Source organism: Bufo bufo, chromosome 4 (genome assembly GCF_905171765.1).
Source record: "Bufo bufo chromosome 4, aBufBuf1.1, whole genome shotgun sequence".
Classification (NCBI taxonomy): Eukaryota; Metazoa; Chordata; class Amphibia; order Anura; family Bufonidae; genus Bufo; species Bufo bufo.
In genome coordinates this window covers 119,725,472-119,746,331 of record NC_053392.1, presented here as the reverse complement: position 1 = coordinate 119,746,331, position 20,860 = coordinate 119,725,472, and the positions used below count along the sequence as shown (strand labels likewise).

Here is a 20,860-nt window from a genome sequence, read left to right as displayed (position 1 = left end):
TGCTGAGGACTGGGGCAAAGTCATATTCTCCGATGAAACCTCTTTCCGATTGTTTGGGGCATCTGGAAAAAGGCTTGTCCGGAGAAGAAAAGGTGAGCGCTACCATCAGTCCTGTGTCATGCCAACAGTAAAGCATCCTGAGACCATTCATGTGTGGGGTTGCTTCTCATCCAAGGGAGTGGGCTCACTCACAATTTTGCCCAAAAACACAGCCATGAATAAAGAATGGTACCAAAACACCCTCCAACAGCAACTTCTTCCAACAATCCAACAACAGTTTGGTGAAGAACAATGCATTTTCCAGCACGATGGAGCACCGTGCCACAAGGCAAAAGTGATAACTAAGTGGCTCGGGGACCAAAACGTTGACATTCTGGGTCCATGGCCTGGAAACTCCCCAGATCTTAATCCCATTGAGAACTTGTGGTCAATCCTCAAGAGGCGGGTGGACAAACAAAAACCAACTAATTCTGACAAACTCCAAGAAGTGATTATGAAAGAATGGGTTGCTATCAGTCAGGAATTGGCCCAGAAGTTGATTGAGAGCATGCCCAGTCGAATTGCAGAGGTCCTGAAAAAGAAGGGCCAACAGAGTCGAGGGGACTTCCGGTTCCGGCGCGCGCATGGAGAGGCGCGAGTGAGAGGCTCTCCGTTCGATCGGCCCGATAACCTAGAGAGCCGCCGCATCCCGGGTCCGAAAGGTACCCTCAGTCCTCCCGTGTACTGTAGGGAGTGCCCATGGAAAAGTTCGTAGTCAGAGGCGGCTCCCAGAAAGAACCGCGGACACCACTCTCGGCAGGTGAAGACCTGAAGGCCAGGGGCAAAATGGCGCCGGCGGCTGAGAAGCGGCACAGACTTACCCGTTCGTCCTCGCAATCAACCCAGAGGAGTGCGGAGGCATCGGGGTCAGAGGAGGAAGAGGGAGAGAGCTGTCTAACATCGGCTGATGAATTAACAGCCTCTTGTAAATCTATGGCCATAGAAGTGGCTAAACTGCTGGCACCAGACATAAAAGCCTCCCTGGAAGCCACAGTCTCCTCGGCCCTGCAACAACTGCAGTCTGATGTGGCGCAACATACATCACAGATAGCTGAGGTGGAACAAAGAGTGGTAGTGGTGGAAGAGGATCTGGGGAGTGCCCAGAGGAGTATCAGTGACCTCCTGCGAGATAACCAGTACCTGAAGGAGAAGTTAGACGACCTGGAGAACCGATCCAGGAGAAGCAATCTGCGGATCATCGGCCTTCCGGAGTCGATTTCGCCGACCCAATTGATGGACATCTGTGAGGTAGAGATCCCACAAGCACTGGGGCTGCGCGGCAATTGTACAGTGGAGAGGGCGCACCGTTTGGGGCCGTCGTTGCCAGCAAGTTCACGCTCCAACAACATGAAGCCTAGAGCAGCCATAGCCAAATATTTGAACTATGCCGCCAAAGAAGCAATACTAGCAAAATTTCGGCGCAATGGGAGGCCGCTGACGATTAGGGGTAACAAGATCCTCCTATTCAGCGACTACTCAGCAGAAGTGGCTAAGCGCAGGAGGGAATTTTCGCAAGTGTGCTCGGCTCTTGCTCGCAACAAGGTCAAGTTCGCCTTACTTTACCCTGCAACCCTGCGGATTTTTCGTCCAGACGGGACGGTTGACACGTTCCTTTCGCCGGGAGAAGCTTTGGGTTCGCTGGACTCGGATCCCCTATTCTCTGATTTGATGCATACATCCTCCCAGCGATCAACTTCCTCGGTCAGAGGGAGAGGAGCTACCCAGAAGTCGGGGAGAGGGGGGTCCAGATCTGCAGAGCCAGAACACCTGGGGGCGACTCCAGGTTGAATATGGACAGCACCGGGTATCGTTGGAATATGAGTAGGCCATCCTGGAGAGTCACGTGAGATAGCATTGGACTTTGTGTTCATTTATGTTAACATGTTAAAACGCATTGATTATGCCGAGTACTATGGGCCGGGGAACGGTTTATGTTTAGGGATAGCTAATGATGCTTGAAGAAGGTAGTGACAACTACTACACTGTTAGATGCGCGAAAAAAGTGAAGTCGACATTTGTTTTATCTAAGTTGTGGGGCGGGTTGGGGGGTCATGGGTGGGGGGGAGGGAGGGGAGTGAACACTAAATTGTATGTGGTTAGGATGCAGATACCTTGGTACCAATCTGTGATATTCTGTGTTGACCAGTTCTTGGTGGCTTCTCCTGCAGAGGGCGAACACATAGTGAAATTACTATGCGTGTAATCACGTGGAATGTCAAGGGCCTACGATCCCCTACTAAACGTATGGCGGTGTTGCGACATCTTAAAAAATTAAAAGTAGATGTGGCGCTCCTGCAGGAGACCCACTTAGAAGAGGCTGATTTTTTCCGGATGCGCAGACTATGGGTGGGACAAGTAATAGGTTCACCCTCAGTTGGCAAAAAGGCGGGTGTTATGGTCTTGTTTCACAAACGCTTGCAATACGAGATTCGCTCCATGTCCATTGACACTCAGGGGAGGTGGATGCGAATAAACATGGACTCTCCGGTTGGTCAGATAGTTCTACAAAATGTCTATGCCCCAAACACCGCTCAGACTGACTTTTACAGGTCGTTGGAGAAAGACATTTTGGAAGAAGACTCACAGATGCTGCTGGTGGGGGGTGATTTTAATAGGGTACATAACGAGCAGGAAGATAGGAAGAGAGGGGCTTTGGAAAACGTCACCCCGCAAAGACAGACCCAGACGCTGCCCCTTTGATACGCAATACAGGTCTTTGTGATTCCTGGAGATACCACCATCCAGTGGAACGCGAATATACTCATTTTTCTCATGCCCGGGGGTCATGGTCCCGGATTGACTACCTCCTGACATCTCAGAGAATGTTGCCAAAAGTCAAGCTAGTAGAAATACTGGACTTGTTAATCTCGGATCATGCCCCAGTGGTTATGGAAATGATGGACTCAGTCCCCAGGGGGCCGGATGTTACGTGGAGAATGCCGCAACACTTACTCAAAGATAAGGAATTTCTGGATAAGCTAAAAGGGTGGTGGTGGGAATACTCCCAGGATAATGTGGAACAGGCATCGAACCAGAATTTATTTTGGGACGCGGCCAAGGCGGTCCTGCGGGGTCGAATAATATCATATTCGATAGGGAAGAAGAGGGAAGCGAGTAAAAAGTTTGAGGAAGCTACCCAAAAGGTGCGGGAGATGTACACTCAATTCCTGCAAAACCCCTCAGTTCCCAATAAGGTTCTATGGGTCACGGCCAAACATAGTTTTGACTACTGTCAGGAAGGAAAGGAAAAGTGGTTTGGAGACTACCAAAAGGCTAAGCTTTTTCGTGTAGGCAATAAGGCGGGCCGGCTTTTAGCAAATCTAACGCGCCCATTTGTGAAACAAACGGCCTTGCATCCCCTGAAGGATAGGTCGGGAAATTTGTGCTCTCAGCCGAAGGACATAGTGGAGATATTAAGAGAATATTTCCAAACATTATATTCAGGGGATCCCCCCCGCCCCCAGGAGGCAAGGGACCTTTTAGACAGGGTGGATTTACCGCGCCTTTCCACTGAGGCGGTGGAAACGTTATGTCAAGACGTTAGTGATGAAGAGTTAGGGACAACAATTAAGTCGCTATCAAATTGTAAAGCCCCGGGACCCGACGGATTCCCGGCGGAGTTTTACAAGGCCATGATCCCAGATCTCTCCCCGACGCTGACTAGTCTGTTCAACAACATAATGGCCGGGGGTAGTTTACCGGACTCGGGCAAGATGGCATACATTAAAATTCTCCCGAAAATGGGCAGAGATTTGACTCAACCCAGCGCGTATAGACCGATCTCCCTGATCAATCAAGATATTAAAATTCTGGCAAAGCTTTTAGCCAATAGGTTAGCCATTTGCATACCGAATCTCATTGGTTCACATCAGGTAGGGTTCATGAAGGGTAGATCAGCAGTGACTAATGTGCGCAAGGTTCTAACCGTTCTTAGCAGATATAGAGACCCCAAAGGTAAGCCTTCTCCGGCGTTGTTGGCAGTGGATGCCGAGAAGGCATTCGATAATGTCAATTGGCAATGGTTGGGTAGGGTACTGGACAGGGTTAACATTACGGGACGCTTCCGGAATTTCTTGACCGCACTCTATACCAACCCCCAGGCACGGGTGAATGTACCGGGCTTTCTATCCAAACCAATTACGCTGGAGAAGGGCACGAGACAGGGTTGTCCCTTGTCTCCGTTGCTTTTCAACTTAGCAATGGAGCCCTTGGCAAGATGGCTAGTTAAGTCGGAAACGTTTGAAGGGGTTAGGATAGGGGGCAAAGTGCTGAAGGTTAGTTGCTTCGCAGATGACATGCTACTATATTTTGGGTCCCCGGAGCTCCACTTGGAAAGGACTCTTGAGGCTTTGAATATCTACGGCAGGGCCACAGGGTATAGGGTCAACGTGGAAAAAAGCCAGTTACTGTTTCTTGATCATCAGTCTCCGGCAGCTAAACATCTACAGAATAGTGTGGAGGTCCGGAGGGATTACCTGACCTATTTGGGCATTAAGATAGGCCGCACTCCAGCGTCATTATACACTCTGAATTACCCCCCTCTCTTCCTTAAAATAGAGAATGAATTGGAGAAATGGCAGGACTTGCCCTTGTCAGTGTGTGGGAGGGCTCACTTAATCAAAATGGTGAGCTTCCCAAAGCTTCTCTACCCGCTTCAGACAATTCCATTATTGATAAAACACGTGGATGTGGTTAGGATGCAAAGGGCGTTTAACCGTTTCCTCTGGAAAACTAAGAGACCTCGCATCGCTTATGCTAAATTAACGATGCTGAAATATGAAGGGGGGTTGCAATTGCCGAATATTCGCCACTATAACTTGGCGGCGCTCTTCAGGCATGTGCGGGACTGGGTGTGGGGCACGGGCTATTACTCGGCGATTGCATTCGAAAGGGAGTTAGCTGATGGAGAAAACTTGGAGGCCCTATTACATACCAGGATAAAAGATATACCGGTGTCAATAAGGCAGTGCATTCTTTTGAAGGACACCATAATGGCGTGGAAGGCGATCAGGAAAATCTATGGCCTACCTTGTTACCTGTCACCCAGATTACCATTATGGTCGCTACCGGCGTTCCCCCAAGGTAGGGAGAATAGTATGTTTCAGGCATGGAGGGAGAAAAATATACTGAGACTTGAAGACCTGCTTCATACTTCTGGTCTCCACTGGTTAGATTGGGATCAGGTTAAGGTACAATTTGATTTTCAGGATGCCCACTATCTTCCCTACCAGCAAATAAAAAGCTATTGTAGTGCCCAGGCATCTTCTGTTGGGGATGCTGATAGGTTAGCATGGTTTGTGGCCTTGCTAGGCAAGGATGGCTCTCACATGCCCCTCTCTGAATTACAACGCAGGCTTCATAGTATCCAGACGATCGGCCTGGTAAAAGGGGCCTACAAGCCCTGGGAGAGAGAGCTATCTGACCCGAACATAACAAAAAAGATGAGGGAAGGCATGGAATTGGTCAGACGGGCGACATATAATGAGCAGTGGAGAGAGACACAATTAAGACTCATGCATCGAGCGACGTATGCTTTCAATTTGTCCTATCGTGACGCCCCTGCCCATTATCTTCGTGAGTGTCCGAAGTGTAGCCTTCAGAAGGCGGGTCTATTACATGCCATTTGGGAGTGCCCGAAAGTGCAACCGTTGTGGAAACAGGCCATAGAAGCTATTGATGACATTTGGGGTGATACGGTGGGTACCACACCACAACAGTGCGTATTCCATTACATACCTAAAAATCAGGAGGAGGAAATGGGATCGCTGGTTGCGAAGCCAGGTGTACATCTTCTGTTGATGTCGGTTAAAAAGTCTCTCCTACGACACTGGCTAGAAAAGGAAGTTCCAGTGTGGGAGGAGGTCATAGGGGTGATGAAGAATGTTCTTTACTTAGAAAGGCTGGAGGTAGAACAAGATAAAAAACGCTTGGTCGAGAAGTTTATTAAAAAATGGAGGGGGTTCATAGAGAAACAACTTTCGGTTATTGAAATTCAGGAACTTATGGCCCCATTTAAACTCACAGGGTGGTATCTAGAGGCTCAGCTGGCAGATAGGCTGGGGAGATTGGCCCATTAGTTCGACTGGTAGGCGAGGGAATCATCCAGGGCGGAGGATGGGGTACTGCGGGTGAACCACTTCAAGTCCAAAAAGCTTAGATTGGTGTTCAGGGGTAGGGAGGGGGGGGGGGGGGGGGGGGGGGGGGGTTGAGGGGGGGAGGGGAGTTGGGGAATATTATGATAAAATGTGTATTGAGAAATCTTATTTTCAAAACTGCTTGCACAACTGTGCTTTGATGCAAATTTCCTGTATTGTATTGTTTCTATACCCAATGCTGTACAACTGATTTCTCAATCCAATAAAGAGATTTTTGAAAAAAAAGAAAAGAAGGGCCAACACTGCAAATACTGACTCTTTGCATAAATGTCATGTAATTGTCAACAAAAGCCTTTGAAACGTATGAGGTGCGTGTAATTATATTTCACTACATCACAGAAACATAGTAACATAGTACATAAGGCCGAAAAAAGACATTTGTCCATCCAGTTCGGCCTGTTATCCTGCAAGTTGATCCAGAGGAAGGCAAAAAAAAAAACCTGTGAGGTAGAAGCCAATTTTCCCCACTTTAGGGGAATAAAAAATTCCTTCCCGACTCCAATCAGGCAATCAGAATATCTCCCTGGATCAACGACCCCTCTCTAGTAGCTATAGCCTGTAATATTATTACGCTCCAGAAATACATCCAGGCCCCTCTTGAATAAAAAAAAATATGGAACGCTTCACGAATTTGCGTGACAACTGAAACAAAGATCTAAAAGCAGTTTAGCAGCAAACTTTGTGAAAACTAATATTTGTGTCATTCTCAAAACTTTTGGCCACGACTGTACATTCACACGACAGTAAAAGTGGTCATTTTTGTAACAGCCATCACACGGATGTTTTTAGAACTAATTAAAGTCTATGGGACTATTCACATGGCTGTTTTTTTTGTTTTTTTTTAAGGTCAGTGAATAGCGGCCATCAAAAAATAGGACATGTCCTATTTTTGGCCATTTTCACAGCCAGATGGACTCCTTTGAAATTAATAGGACTGCTTTTAACGACCATTTAAAATGCGTAGACTTTGGCCTTTCAGGGGTTAAAAAAAGAAAAAAACACCTCATACACTTGCACGCATGGGGACCCTAGCTCCCGCAGGTCCTGTGCTGCCAGCGTAATGATGTCACCAGGCTGGGAAAATCAGGTACTGCTGTCCCCAGTGAAGAGCTAGTGTCCCCGCACATTCAAGTGAGTATTTCCCCCCCCCCCCCACAAATAGAGAGGGGAACACTAAAAGGGGCATTATTCCTACTGGAGAGCACTAAGGGGATATTATTTCTACTGGGGGCAAAAATATGGCATTAATCATACTGGCAGGCACTATGGAGGCCATTTGATGTCCAGGGAGCGCTATGGGGGCATTATGTACACTGTGAGGGCACTGCAGGGGTTGGGATATAAAAATAAAAAAGGAAATGGCCATTTTTTTAGTATTGTAGCCTTAAACAGTAACTAAACCTTTGAATAAAAAAAGAAGGTGCAGCAGTGCCCTACCCTTTCTGCTTTGACTTTGGAGCATGCAGAGTATGGATCCACAGAATCTATATGGGATCTGTGCTACTCATGCTACAAATTCTGAGCAGAACAGAAATGATGTAATAAGCAAAATAAAATGTAAAAGGTACAAAAACATTAGCGTACCTCTAAATTCTCACACTCCTGCACAGAGTTGGATGGCAAACCAATCCATTTTATTTCCTTCTTCTCCTTTGATATAATATTCATGGCCATTAGGACATTGAGGGCATCATAAACTCGCCGCCTAATGTTCTTCTGGTCATAGGCCTGAGGGGAAAAAAAGGCAATAATTATTACTCCCTGCACATGGCTGCAGAACTGATGAAAAACTAAAAAAACAGGGTTAGGAACACAGTAGTGCATGTAATATGATGAGACCGCCAGTGATCAAATGTTCTCTATTAGCCCACACCAAAGCCACCTACTGCAGCTCTCACCACAAGGCATGAGAGCGTCTTGTAAGTGCTGCATCCCCTCCAGAGTTTACCAGGCACAGCTCTGTACTATTAGTAGCTGCTGTGCCAGGTATTTCTGAGTTCCATTCGTTTGAAGGGGACAAAACTGTAGTAAACCACAATACCAGGCACGGGCTCTACTAAACGTGTGGAGCTGTACTTTATGGAACAGAGTAAACAAAAGGGGCACAGTGCCCAATGGAGCCCCTTCAAACAACTGGCTATGGTGTCAGACCACCACAATCTAATTTCGATAGCCTAGCCTAAGGATAGATAATCAGTTTTAAAGAATCTGAAAATGCCTTTGACTTTGGTATAGGAGTCTGGGGGCATGGATACTGGGTAGACTACAAAATACAAATGGTTGGCGAATGTCCACCACCATGGACCAAAGGCTAGAGGATGTTAGAGTGATGTTGCGGACTGATTATCAGTTACTTATCCATCATTCACCCACAAAAAATAAAGCACTTCTGGTATAAGGGCATAAAATGTAGACCTCACTTACAGAGTCAGAGGCCAGCTGTCCGGCAGAGCTGGTAAACTCTGCCACCAGTTCATCTGCCACTTCATTGTAGGACGTGGTGCCTTTGGTCTGGACCTTCTCACAAACCTTCATCGAGAAATGTCGCAGACCCTTCCCACTTTTCTCCCCCCTCTTGCTTCTCTTACTGTGGATGAGAAAATAATTTTTAGAATAGTTGGCGCATTTAATTTCCAAACTGTGGCTGTGATTTCACAATAGCGTAATCTTCGGAAACTTACTCGCAACCAATCAATAGTGGGGCTACGAGACAGACTTGTCCCAGCTGACCACACCTTATGCAGTTACAGAGGCATTTTGGTTTGGGCAAATGGTATCAATTCCTCATGATCATCAAGATCTCAGCTTGCTGCCATTTAATATGATTAAGGACCATGTAAGGTCTGAAACATGTTAACCGTCCACGGTGGTGGGTGTAGATGCATGCTGTACGTGATTTTATTTTGAAGACCAATAAAGACGAACAACCGTGTGGATTTACCTGTGTGCTGGAACGTTTCCTTTTCACGTCATTTAATAAGAACCTCCCAATGGATAATAACCTGCCCTGGTCAATTATGGTGATAACGTGGGTGTTGGACTGGTTCCAGTACAGATATCAGAGCTATGTCTCGTGACGAGCTATGACCCTGTGTTTCCATCATGTGGCCAGGACAGATTTTTATACACAATGGCAGTTCTTATCGAATGGCGGGATCTTGAAAAGAAAAATGGATACTGGAAAATTGCTTAAAATTTTCATTATATAAAAATATAGAGAATGGAAAACCTTACAGAGGTAGAGACTTAAGATGTTGCTAGAGTAGTTTTTTGGGAAGGGTGCGGGTGGATATTACTTTGATAATAAGCTGGTGACCGCTAAAGCCCCTTGATGAATAACATTACAAGCGTCACAAGGCCCTAGTTAGGGTAGAGTATCATTTCTAAAGGTTAGCAATTCCCTCTCAGAATGCACAGCAGAATAATAAAAATGCTGTTAGCCTTTGTGCACTCAGATGCCGGTTTCATTGCAGAATGCGGCATCTGACATTAATATTAACGGGTAAAATAAAAATAAAAAAAATCAATAAAACCATACTTACTTCATCCATTTGATCGCGAAGAGCCGGCCCCCGCCATCTTGATTGAAGATCCAGCGCAAAATCTAGTGTGGCCTATAGTGACGTCATAATATGTCACCGCTCACGGGATTCCGCACGGGATCTTCAATCAAGAGGGTGGCGGCCAGCTCTTCACACACAAAACAGATGAGGTAAGTATTATTCTTTTCATTTTTTACCGACATTTCAGAGAAAAGCCAAAGCACAGAGAAATTCGACCTGGATGAGAATCAAATTTTCCCTGAAATTCGGATCAAAGTCCACATTGGCTCAACACAAATTCTAGGCCACAATAAAACCTTACAGAGAGAAATCTTCCAATTTTAGACATGCAAGACATCATCATTTTAAGAATGAAGGATCGTTTTGTTTTTTTATGGATCCCAATAAATCTTGACAGATTCCACAGAGGTCTAACGGGGTTCGCCAGTTTCAAGTCTGGATTCGGATATTTTTGACTGTGCTATTCTTAAAAAGGTCAAAAATAGCAGAATCCCTGATGTGAACAGAATCTAAAGCTCCTTACTTTTGGGGCATTTTTTTTATAATTCACCATAAAAAAAATCATCTATTAAAAAGTTATATAAAAGGTAGCTTGTAACTTAAGTGATCAATACACACAGTGTATACCAATATATAACAATCATCCATATGCTCTATATGTGCAAGTGTCAGTGCAGAAACTGTCAAACATAATATAATAGATAAATTTATATTCAAAAAACACACAAAAATACAATAATTTGTGTGATGTTTCTCTTTGTTCTCGGACACAGATTGATAGCACTGGATTTCCTTCACGTATCTAGTGTTACTGCAACTCATTCAGGACGCAGAGACCCATGGAGAAACATTGCAGATGATAGAGATGCTTCCTAACAAGAGGTTGCCATAGTGGCCAGTCACCCTCCCAAAAAAATCCACAGGAATTAGTTCCAGATTCCTTGTTAGGAATAAGATGGGGAAGTAAATAGACATAGAAGTGTCCGGCGGCTGACAGAGAGCAACTAAAATGCTCTACATTCACTTCTCTCACACGGTGGCTATCAAGCATCTATTCAGTTCTGTTCTAGTGCAATGACTTGTATAGCAGACGATGCCATATACATGGATGTATGGAAACCACAAGAGATAAATCCCACCAGGCCGAGCAGTAAAAAAGGTTTCATCAAAAACGACATCCTTTTCTCCCATTTCAACCCATCATCTTGTTTGCCCTTACCTCTCTGAGAAGTCCGACTCTATAAACTCTCGAGTACGTTTTCGATCCCTATGGAAGAAAAAAATAAATAAAAATTTAGCTGGTATTAAAATGTCCTCTTCTGAAGAAACGGCACCCAGGCAAATTTAAAGGGCTTGTGCCACAAAAAAATATTCAACATTTTTCAAAACAGCACCTGTTTCTGAAAACTTTAAGCCACCGAGTTATTTAATGAAATCTATCTGTATTGCGCCACCTGCTGTTTGTTGTTTTCCTTATTTCTCTGTCCACTTCACTGAGGTGGTCACGCTCGCCCAGTTTCAAGGGGTTATCTCATCTTAGACAATGGGGGGCATATCGCTAGGATATGCCCCCATTGTCTGATAGGTGCGGGTCCCACTGGCCGCTGGCTCGGCTATTTTCGTCGGCCCCTTAGAAATGAATGGGAGCGGTGGCAGCGCATGCGCGGTAAGGACACACCCCCTGAGCTGTCAGCCTGAAATAAATCTAGAAGAACAATTGCAGCAATGAATGAGGAGATCTCTGGATCCATGTGAGGTACAGGGCTGGTTCTAGCTTTGTTAGAAATAGATTGTCTTGTACTATACGATGTCTGATTTTCATTTATTACATCAATCATGGCACAAACCCTTTAAGTATAAAATACAAACTTCATGCTGGCATTGATATACTTGCGTTTGAACCTCAACTTATGGCTTCTAAATTTATGTTACTTTTAACAACCTGATTATAGATTTTAATATTACATAGATGCAGAAAGGTCCAGGGCCAGTTACTGGAGTATGTACAGGGTCAGACTGGATCACCAGCATTCCAGACATTTCTCTGGTGGGCCTCAGAAATGAGCCCACCATTTGGAACGGACACTGGATTAAAATTGCCACTAGGTTATTTCTTATGCGTTTATTCTAATAATATGACAATACAATGACATCAATAAAGATTACAATGCACAGTGTAGAATTGGAACTAGTTTTCAGAGTTGCTTCTTCTGGTGGGCCCATGAAAAAACCCCAGTCTGACACAAAGTGTGTAAAGTACGGGTTAAGCTAGTTTCATATATGCATTAGAGCTCTCTGGCAGGCTGTTTCGGCATAGGAACAGTCAACCGGAGTTCACCGTATATTAGATGGCTGTTCACCAATGGAGCTCATTAACTAAAATGGGACCAATTGGGGATGCGTCCAGTTTCCAGCACGAGTGCCAGGATTTGGCTGGACAAAAACTAGTGCAAGCACCAATTTTTGTCCAATTGTCCAGTTTAGTCAATGAGCTCTGGCGGTGGACGGCAGTGTCCAGCTATGCCGGATACAGTGAACTCTGGCTGGCTGCTCCTCTGCTGAAACAGACTCATATGTGAAAGTAACCTTAGGGTAAGGATACAAAGAAACCTCTGGTTTAGGCTTCATGCACACAACCCTATTTTTCATCTGTGTGCTATCCACATTTTCTGCAGGTACAACACACTAACACTTTCATTTCTTTGGGGTCATGCACACATCTATGTTTTTTGTGGATCCGTGTGGTCATTTCGCAAATTACAAAACATGTCCTACTCTGGTCCCTATTTCAGAAAAAAAAAGTCCATTCTATTAATGGGAGTGAGAAAAATACGGAGGGCACACAGAACTGAAGATATCTGTATTGTTATCTGCGGAGCGAAATACGGACACAGCTGTATGCATGAACCCTTATGGCTCTCTCAGACAAGCGTGTCCTGTGCGGGAATCACACTCCATGTCTAAGCGAGACACTGCTCTTTTATCAGGAACGCATGGGATTATACTGATTTATAATGCAGTGTGTCTCTGCGTGACCCTACTGTTACAGAATCATACTGAAATAATGCTGTCAGTATAATTCTGTAGAAGTAAAGTCATGCAGAGACACACCGCATTATAAATCAGTACAATCCTGTGCGCTCCTGTGAAACCAGCGGGGAATCAAGCTCACAGGACACGCTCGTCTGAAAGAGCTCTTAGTGTCTTCAGTCTTCTCACTTGGCTAACCTTTCATCTTCCACACTTTCATTTCTTTTTACTTTCTTATATGATGGCCATGACACTGTCTCACATCTACCATGACCGACATCAAGGGGTGGAAGCTTATCCCCCTTTTGCATTCGGGTTTGTAGAAATTAAAGCGTACCTACATTTTCAAGTAAATTTTTTTTAAAGTGTTAGTTTAAAAGTATTTTGAAAATTATTTTTGGGGTATTTCTAACACTTTAAAAAAAAATTACTTGAAAGTTTGGGTACACTTTAAACATTTATGGAGTTTACCCACACATAGCTACTACAATTGTACAGATTAAAACAAGATATAAAAAGGGAACAAAAAGGAGACACTAAAGATGGGAGGGGAAAATGTGAAACAAAAGAAGAGAAAGAAATAAAGGAAAGCAGGACCCCCATACCAAGAAAAGAGTTTCAATACCAATAAATCAAATGGCATACACATAGAGGTCGTGTACAACAATTACCCAGGAATCCAGCTGGTGGCATCTGTGATGTGACTCTGAGTGACCATGGCTGAGGTGGCCGCGGTGAACTGTCTCCCTATGAGAAGATCTGCTCCCGCGCTCAGTCTCTGGGGAGTGCTTATAATCTAGAACAACAAAAGTGACACGGTAATAGTAAATCCACCATAGCAGTACAAGCAAGGTCATCCCGTTTATTGTCTGACGTGAACTAGCAATTCTTCACAAATGGTTCTCAGTCTCCACGTCAACTCATAAAAAGCTTCACAATATATTAAGCCAACCATAGCAAGTGGGAGAGTCTCAAATTAGTAAAGAACTACTATGCTCAGCAAGCTCAGGAAGAGATGGCTACTTTCACACTCGCGTTTTGGCTTTCCGTTTGTGAGATCCGTTCAGGGCTCTGACAAACGGTCCAAAACGGATCAGTTTTGCCCTAATGCATTCTGAATGAAAAAGGATCCGCTCAGAATGCATCAGTTTGCCTCCATTCCGCTTTGGAGGCGGACACCAAAACGCTGCTTGCCAAACGGATCCGTCCTGACACACAATGTAAGTCAATGGGGACGAATCAGTTTTCTATGACACAATAGAAAACGGATCCGTCCTCCATTGACTTTCAATGGTGTTCAAGACGGATCCGTCTTGGCTATGTTAAAGATAATACAAACGGATCCGTTCTGAACGGATGCATGCGGTTGTATTATCTGAACGGATCCGGCTGTGCAGATCCATGACGGATCCGCACAAAACGCAAGTGTGGAGGTAGCCTATATCGAGCCATGAGCATTGCTTGTAGGGGGTAAATGTCATAGTACAGGATTTCACATGTCTAGCTAGATATAGGGCCTACTTTAGAGGAATCTAAATTACGACCTTCTCACATAATCTCCAGTGTAGACGGCCCTGACCCAGGAAGCAGCAAATACCAACAAACACAATACAAAAGCAAACAGCACAAATATGCAATTTAAAGGGAGTGCACAATTTATGGATATATGAAGTCAAACATGTCACATACTATGAAACGTGTATTGGAGACTAATCCGCTTTCTAACTCACTTTGCAGAATCTACAGCCAAAAACGGGTTAATAGCTGTGAGCCAGAAGCCCGCAGCAGGTGTATAGAATAAAGACTAATGATGGTCACATGGGAGATCCAGAAACGGTCCCAATCCCTGGCAGTGCAGTCGGAGGCCCCCCAGAACACACGTCACTGCTGCTCTTGGCTGACCCCTGGTCCACTTCTCCGCTTTGATCTCCACCGGAAGCGAAGCTGGGACCCCAGGCTGTGACCCTGCACTGGATGCTTTACTGCAGGTCTCAGAGACCCACAGAGAAAGACAGCCGCACTGTGACAATCCTTCACACATCTTCTCCGGCTGCAAAAACATTTAAAGCTGTAGCCTGCATCGCTCAAACCTTTCTATCCTGGCTCTGGGTATATTGTGCTCATTCATGGGTTGTAGGAGGGATTCGTACAAAAGATTCAAGGTCGGTTTTTCCTGCTTGAATGTTTAGCTATTTAATGGTAAAGGGTACATATGTCGGTTATGTAATCCTCTTCTCGGCGGAAGAAGAAGGATTGTAGCCATCAATATGCATTAGGCAAAAGAGATTGATGAAGCTATATGAGTGAGTAATTCTATAATACACATATAAAAAAAGAATAAAAGTAACAGAAATTCTGAGATTTGCTTATACGTGTGGAGCTATAGAACAGGTCCCAGACCAAGGGGTTAAATTGGCCCTATAATTTATCATGCCCCTATATACTAGGATAGGAGGGTCAAGCACTTATACATCCCTTCCACTACCACCTTTGGGCCACCTATAAAATTTGCAAACGGTTTCAATACAAAAAAATACACAAATCTTTAATTCTTGGTCTACAGCTCCTAAGCAGGCATCAATGTCTCCATGGTTACAGACTACAAACAAACCATGTGTAGTCTGATCCTGCAGTCATACTGGGATCCTTTTGCCTCCCGATTGTTAGTTAGAATTTGGGAACAGATAGAAGGCAGTGGAACTGAAGGATTAGGGTGGTCTGTTACCATATAACTCGGCACAATATGACCTGCAGTTAGTTTCTCATTTGTTAATTTTAGTCACAACACAGGAAACGTGCATCCATAAAATGAATGCTATTTTTTCCATCACAGACTCACGCTGTAAGATTAGAGATCGTATGATAGGTAACACATCATGAACTTCACTTGTAACACACAGTAACTCCCCCGCCCAAGTGGGTGAACCTCTACTATGACATCCACATGTCCTAGTAATCCTGATAGCACTAACCCTCAATGTTCAGGGGACGTTGATATTTATCTCTGCGCCTTATTCAAAGCTTGAGAGTTAACAGCCCGGTATGTAGAGAGACACTGGTTTTGGTCGCTCAGTTGGACCCAACTCAAGTTTCGCTAAACAAACTAAATGTTTTATGCAGTTCCAGCACGATTCCATCATTTATAGCAAGTGTCGCTAATAAATGCAGTCTGGTTTACTCAACCAAGATGGCAGCTTCCAAATGTGGTGGCAAAATGGAATACCGCATTCTGGCAAAGATGACCCTTGGGACTGTGGCTTTAACTCTACTCGGAAGGGGTGTGCGTGTTAAGACATGGGAACAAATCATTCCCAATCAGGTCCCTAATACTGTTAAAGAAAATACTGCCACAGTCGTCTGGTCCTGTGAAAACCAATTAAGCTGTTTGCTTATCATGCGCTAGTTGCCAGAATACCGCGGGTAACGTTACCTTGTGTCTCTCCTGCTCAGCGGGTTTGTTAGAGGAATTATTTTTACATGTGCAGTCAGACATTCCGAGCGCTTTCTGACAAACAGAAAATTCACTTTAGTTTTCCAACACTTCACATCACTCCGGCTTAACCCATTCTGTTCCTGCGGAGGCTGAGCCCAGACTGACAACAAGACGTGGAATGTGTGGTAACGGTCATACAGAATAGCACTTGGTTGGTACCAAATGAAAAAAAAAATCTTTCACGCTCAGTATGTAATTGTGGTTACAGCCATCAAGAATAAAACTCACATGTGATGACATCAATAGGAGACCACAGGGCAAATGTAAATATGAATATTAAAGGGATTATCTGAGACATATGCCCGGGCCCCTCACACTGAAAATAGTTACATGGCTCCCCGCTCCTGGGTGACGCTAGGAAGACTCGTCCCCGTCCCCGCCTGCCATTGGCTACTCTCCTCCGACACCGGATGTTTTCATCCGCGCACGGGGAGAAGCAGCAGTGGCGTTGCGGGGACCAGGAGCGGCATAAGGAGCAGGAAGCCAGGTAAGTAGATTCAGTGTGAGGGGCCCAGGAATATGGGGGACATTTTTTAGTCTTGGATAACCCTTTTAAGTGCATTAAAAGGCTTTTGTACCCGGATGGGGGAAAAAAAAAATATCAGTGGCAGTTTCCTTTTGTAGCCCCCCCCCCCCATCCTTCTAGATTGACAGGGCCAGGATACCGCATGGCATCTCACCTGGCCCTATCAAGAAGGAGAGTCAGGGGCTGGCAGAGATAACAGGAGAAGCAAGGTGCACAGAGTAACTTGGGCCCGCCCCCGTTGCACTTAACTGATCATTTTCATATGGGTTAAAAGGTACTTTTTCTCCAGAAAGAAGCAATGGATCACTAGGTGAAAGGTATCATTACATTCAGCTTGGCTAGCACAAGGCATTGTGCCTGGTGAAGACTCCCTTTAAAAACAAAAGAATGGATACTCACCCCAACCGATCCCCTGTCACTGCTCCAGTCCCTACTGCTCTCCACTTTCAGTCCCAGTTTGTCACACTGGAAACGTCAGCAAAGGCCCTCTCAGCCACATCACGTGCCATAGGGGTGACCCTTCGCAGCCAGTGACTGGACGAGCAGGCCTTTCCTGGCATTTCTGGTGCATCGAGCCTGGACAGAAACGGGAGAGCGGCCTGGGCTAGAGCAGTGCTAGAACATCAGACTGGTGAGGGTAAGTATCTGTTCTTTTACAATTCAATGCCCCTCTGACCCCTCTGTGACCAACTTTTGTTCAGCTGGAGAACTTCTTTAAAATGACCCAACTACCCCTTTTCTAAAACAAATCCACTGAAGTCAGGTATTCTGCTAGGATTAGGCACCCACAGACGTAGTAACTGCTAGGTCAGGTTCTCCTTCAGGATTGATCCTGGTGAGCGTAATGGCCTATCTACATATGCAGATCTTATGCTATTGGTATGGATACCAACTTATTCCATGGCGCCGCATGTAGACATTGACCTCTTTGAAATATAAGCTACATGGAGGCAGACATACCCATTTCTGCCAGAAGAAATTTCATAGGAGGTTAACTCCATAAAGCCCACCATCAGTATACATACATCCTCCACCTAATGACTAATCCTGCTGCTTAGTACTCCCACTAAAAAGACCGCTCCAGCATTCTGTCAGTCAGATCCTACTGAAATGATCAACTCTTGGCTACAAGTGTTAAAGGGGTTTCCCGGGAGCTCAGTATTGTTGGTCTATCCTCAGGATAGGTAATCAATCTATGATCAGTAGAGGTCCAGCCTCCCGGCACTCCCACCAATGACTGGTTATAGGAGTCTGCAGCACTCTGGTGACCACCACAGCCTCTTCCTAGGTCAGTGACGTCACATGGCCTATGTACAGAGCTGCAATACCAAGCACAGGCACTATACAGTGTACGGCGCTGTGCTTGGTATGCTATGTCAATATGGCCATTATTGCTTCATATGGGAGTGAAAAGGATATAGATCAGGTACGGGGGGAAAAACTTTACTTTATGAACTAAATAAAGCAATTTATTAGCCAAATTATTATAAAAATGTAATAGAGATGAATCGAAGACAACCTAAATACTGGCACCGTTAGTACATTTCTGGGCACACTGGCTCGTGGAATTTGTCCGCCCTGGTCTTAGATAAATGACTATGCTAAAACTGTAGAATCAGCAACTTATCTAGTACATATGCCCACCAGCAATACAATATATGATATAGATAAGTGCATTCCCAAGGTGCACACTGACCTCTAGGACAAGCAATGTATGGACTGGGGAGGAGTATGGCAGTGCAATTATGGAGGAGTCCACAGGATGGAGTCTTGCTAAGAAAAGATGGTGCTTGTAGGACAGTTGTTTGTCCTCCCTTCTGTGACTTCCACCATTGTACACTGGGTTGGATTTCTACCTTCATTTTTTTTTTAAATACATCCAATTTTGAATAAAGGGGTTGTCCCCCAAAAAATATTTTCCAAAACAGCATTTGGACCTGAATTGTATTTTAACGGCATGTAATAAAAAAATTTGATTAGCCACTGAGTTATTCTATAAAATCTATAATGCCATCTGCTTATTGTTCTTTTTCTAATTCCTCTGTCCACCTCCCTAAGGTGGACGCACATGCTCAGTTCCATCCTTCAACTGCAACCAGCTGCACAAAAAAAGACACGCCCCGAAGCTGCCAGCTTAAAATAAATGCAGCTCAGCAATTGGAGCAATGAATAGGGAGCTCTCTGGATCCATGTGAGGTACAGGGTTGGTTATAGCTGTCTGATTTTCATTTTTAACATTAATCATAGATTAACCCATTTCAGTCAACCTCTTATTCAATGCATTATTTATTTTTTCCTGGAAATGCTCTTTGAACGGGCTTTTATTAAAACCTAACCTGTCGCCTATGGGTATTATATTTTACGCTTCACTTTGGCAGGGACTGATGCCATAAATTGCAGTAATGTATTTTTACACCAATAGGTGAATTAGCTCCTATTTTGCGTGTAAGCTTATCTAGGATAGGAAATCCAGTAGAGGGCCGCACTCAGGACTTATGTCAGTGACTACAAGCTATACATAGCTGTATAATATTTACACGACAGGATGTAAGAAAAGTGGGAGGGCAGGGGGTAAAATATGCAAAGCGGAAAAACATATAGTTTACACCACATTTGTTCAAGCTGAGACACTGGAGAATATGTGAAATATAAAAAGGGACGAGTGCTTCTCAGCTGGATGCAGAGAACAGAAGACAAGGGACAACAGTGACACCTACTGGGCAAAGTCAGCAGCGCAAATAACAGATTCAGGACAGTGACCCAGATTAACTAAACCTGTAGATTAGGGGGTCGGCAACCTCCGGCACTCTAGCTGCTGTGAAACTACAACTCCCAGCATGCACACTTGCTTGGCTGTTCTTGTAACTCCCGTAAAAGTGAATGGGGCATTCTGGGAGTTGTAGTTTCAGCACAGCAGGAGTGCCGGAGGTTGCTGATCCCTGGGGTAGATGGTGTAAATTTGGACAGGTTGTCTAGAGACCTGCAACAAGTACATTACAGGGGCTCAGGCTGGATAATACATGTAGTGCATGGATAGACACTTCTCTCTGACTCTATACCAAAAATCCCGAAAAATACCCACATATTTATCTCAGGATGCCGGCTCAATACCGAACTTGTATAGTTTTAATTTTATTTTATTAGTGATAAATCTGAATTTTATTTTTGGTCTACGGAGCAGTATGAGGGCTTGTTTTTTGTGGGACAAACTAGTTTTTATTGGTACCATTTTTGGGGCACATACAACTTTTTGATCACTGTTATTCAACTTTTTTGGCGGGACACAGTGACTCAAAAAATGGCGAACTGCGTGTTTTTATTGTTTTTTTCTTAGTTCAGACATTTTCAGATTCAGTAATACGTGATATGTTTATTTTTTTATCGTTTAGATTTTTTATATATAAAATTGGGAAAGGATGGTGATTTAAAGGGTTTCTGTCACCCCACAAAACTCTTTTTTTTTTTTTTTGGATAGTTAGATACCTCATAGCGCGATATAGGAGAATATAATAGTCTTACTTACTTTCATGCAGCCGATTCTTTATAAAACGAAGTTTTATAATATGTAAATGAGGGCTCTACCAGCAAGTAGGGCGTCTTTTTGCTGGTAGCCGCAGCAGCAATCCGCCCCCTCGCCGTGTTGATTGACAGGGCCAGCCGTGATCTCCTCCTCCGGCTGGCCCTGTCAGTAATTCAAAAATCGCGCGCCTCTGGTCATTCGGCGCAGGCGCTCTGAGATGAGGAGGCTCGTCTCCTCAGCACTCCCTCAGTGCGCCTGCGCCGATGACATCACCGAAAGAGAAGACGTCATCGGCGCAGGCGCACTGAGGGAGTGCTGAGGAGACTATCCTCCTCATCTCAGAGCGCCTGCGCCGAATGACCAGAGGCGCGCGATTTTTGAATTACTGACAGGGCCGGCCGGAGGAGGAGATCACGGCTGGCCCTGTCAATCAACACGGCGAGGGGGCGGTTTTCTGCTGCGGCTACCAGCAAGTAGACGCCCTACTTGCTGGTAGAGCCCTGATTTACATATTATAAAACTTCGTTTTATAAA

The 20,860-nt window shown here is 44.8% G+C and overlaps 1 protein-coding gene across 3 annotated transcripts in view; it reads right to left on the bottom strand.

Annotated features, from left to right (window-relative positions):
• TFDP2 (transcription factor Dp-2) overlaps positions 1-20,860 on the bottom strand; it is a 78,825-nt gene that overhangs the window by 17,981 nt on the left and 39,984 nt on the right. For all 3 annotated transcript variants that reach the window (XM_040427772.1, XM_040427773.1, XM_040427774.1), the window contains exons 3-6: positions 13,459-13,583; positions 10,977-11,024; positions 8,619-8,781; positions 7,779-7,922 (exon numbers count right to left, since the gene is read on the bottom strand). In XM_040427772.1, the coding sequence (XP_040283706.1) occupies positions 7,779-7,922; positions 8,619-8,781; positions 10,977-11,024; positions 13,459-13,583 (480 nt within the window). The remainder of the gene's footprint in view (positions 1-7,778; positions 7,923-8,618; positions 8,782-10,976; positions 11,025-13,458; positions 13,584-20,860) is intronic.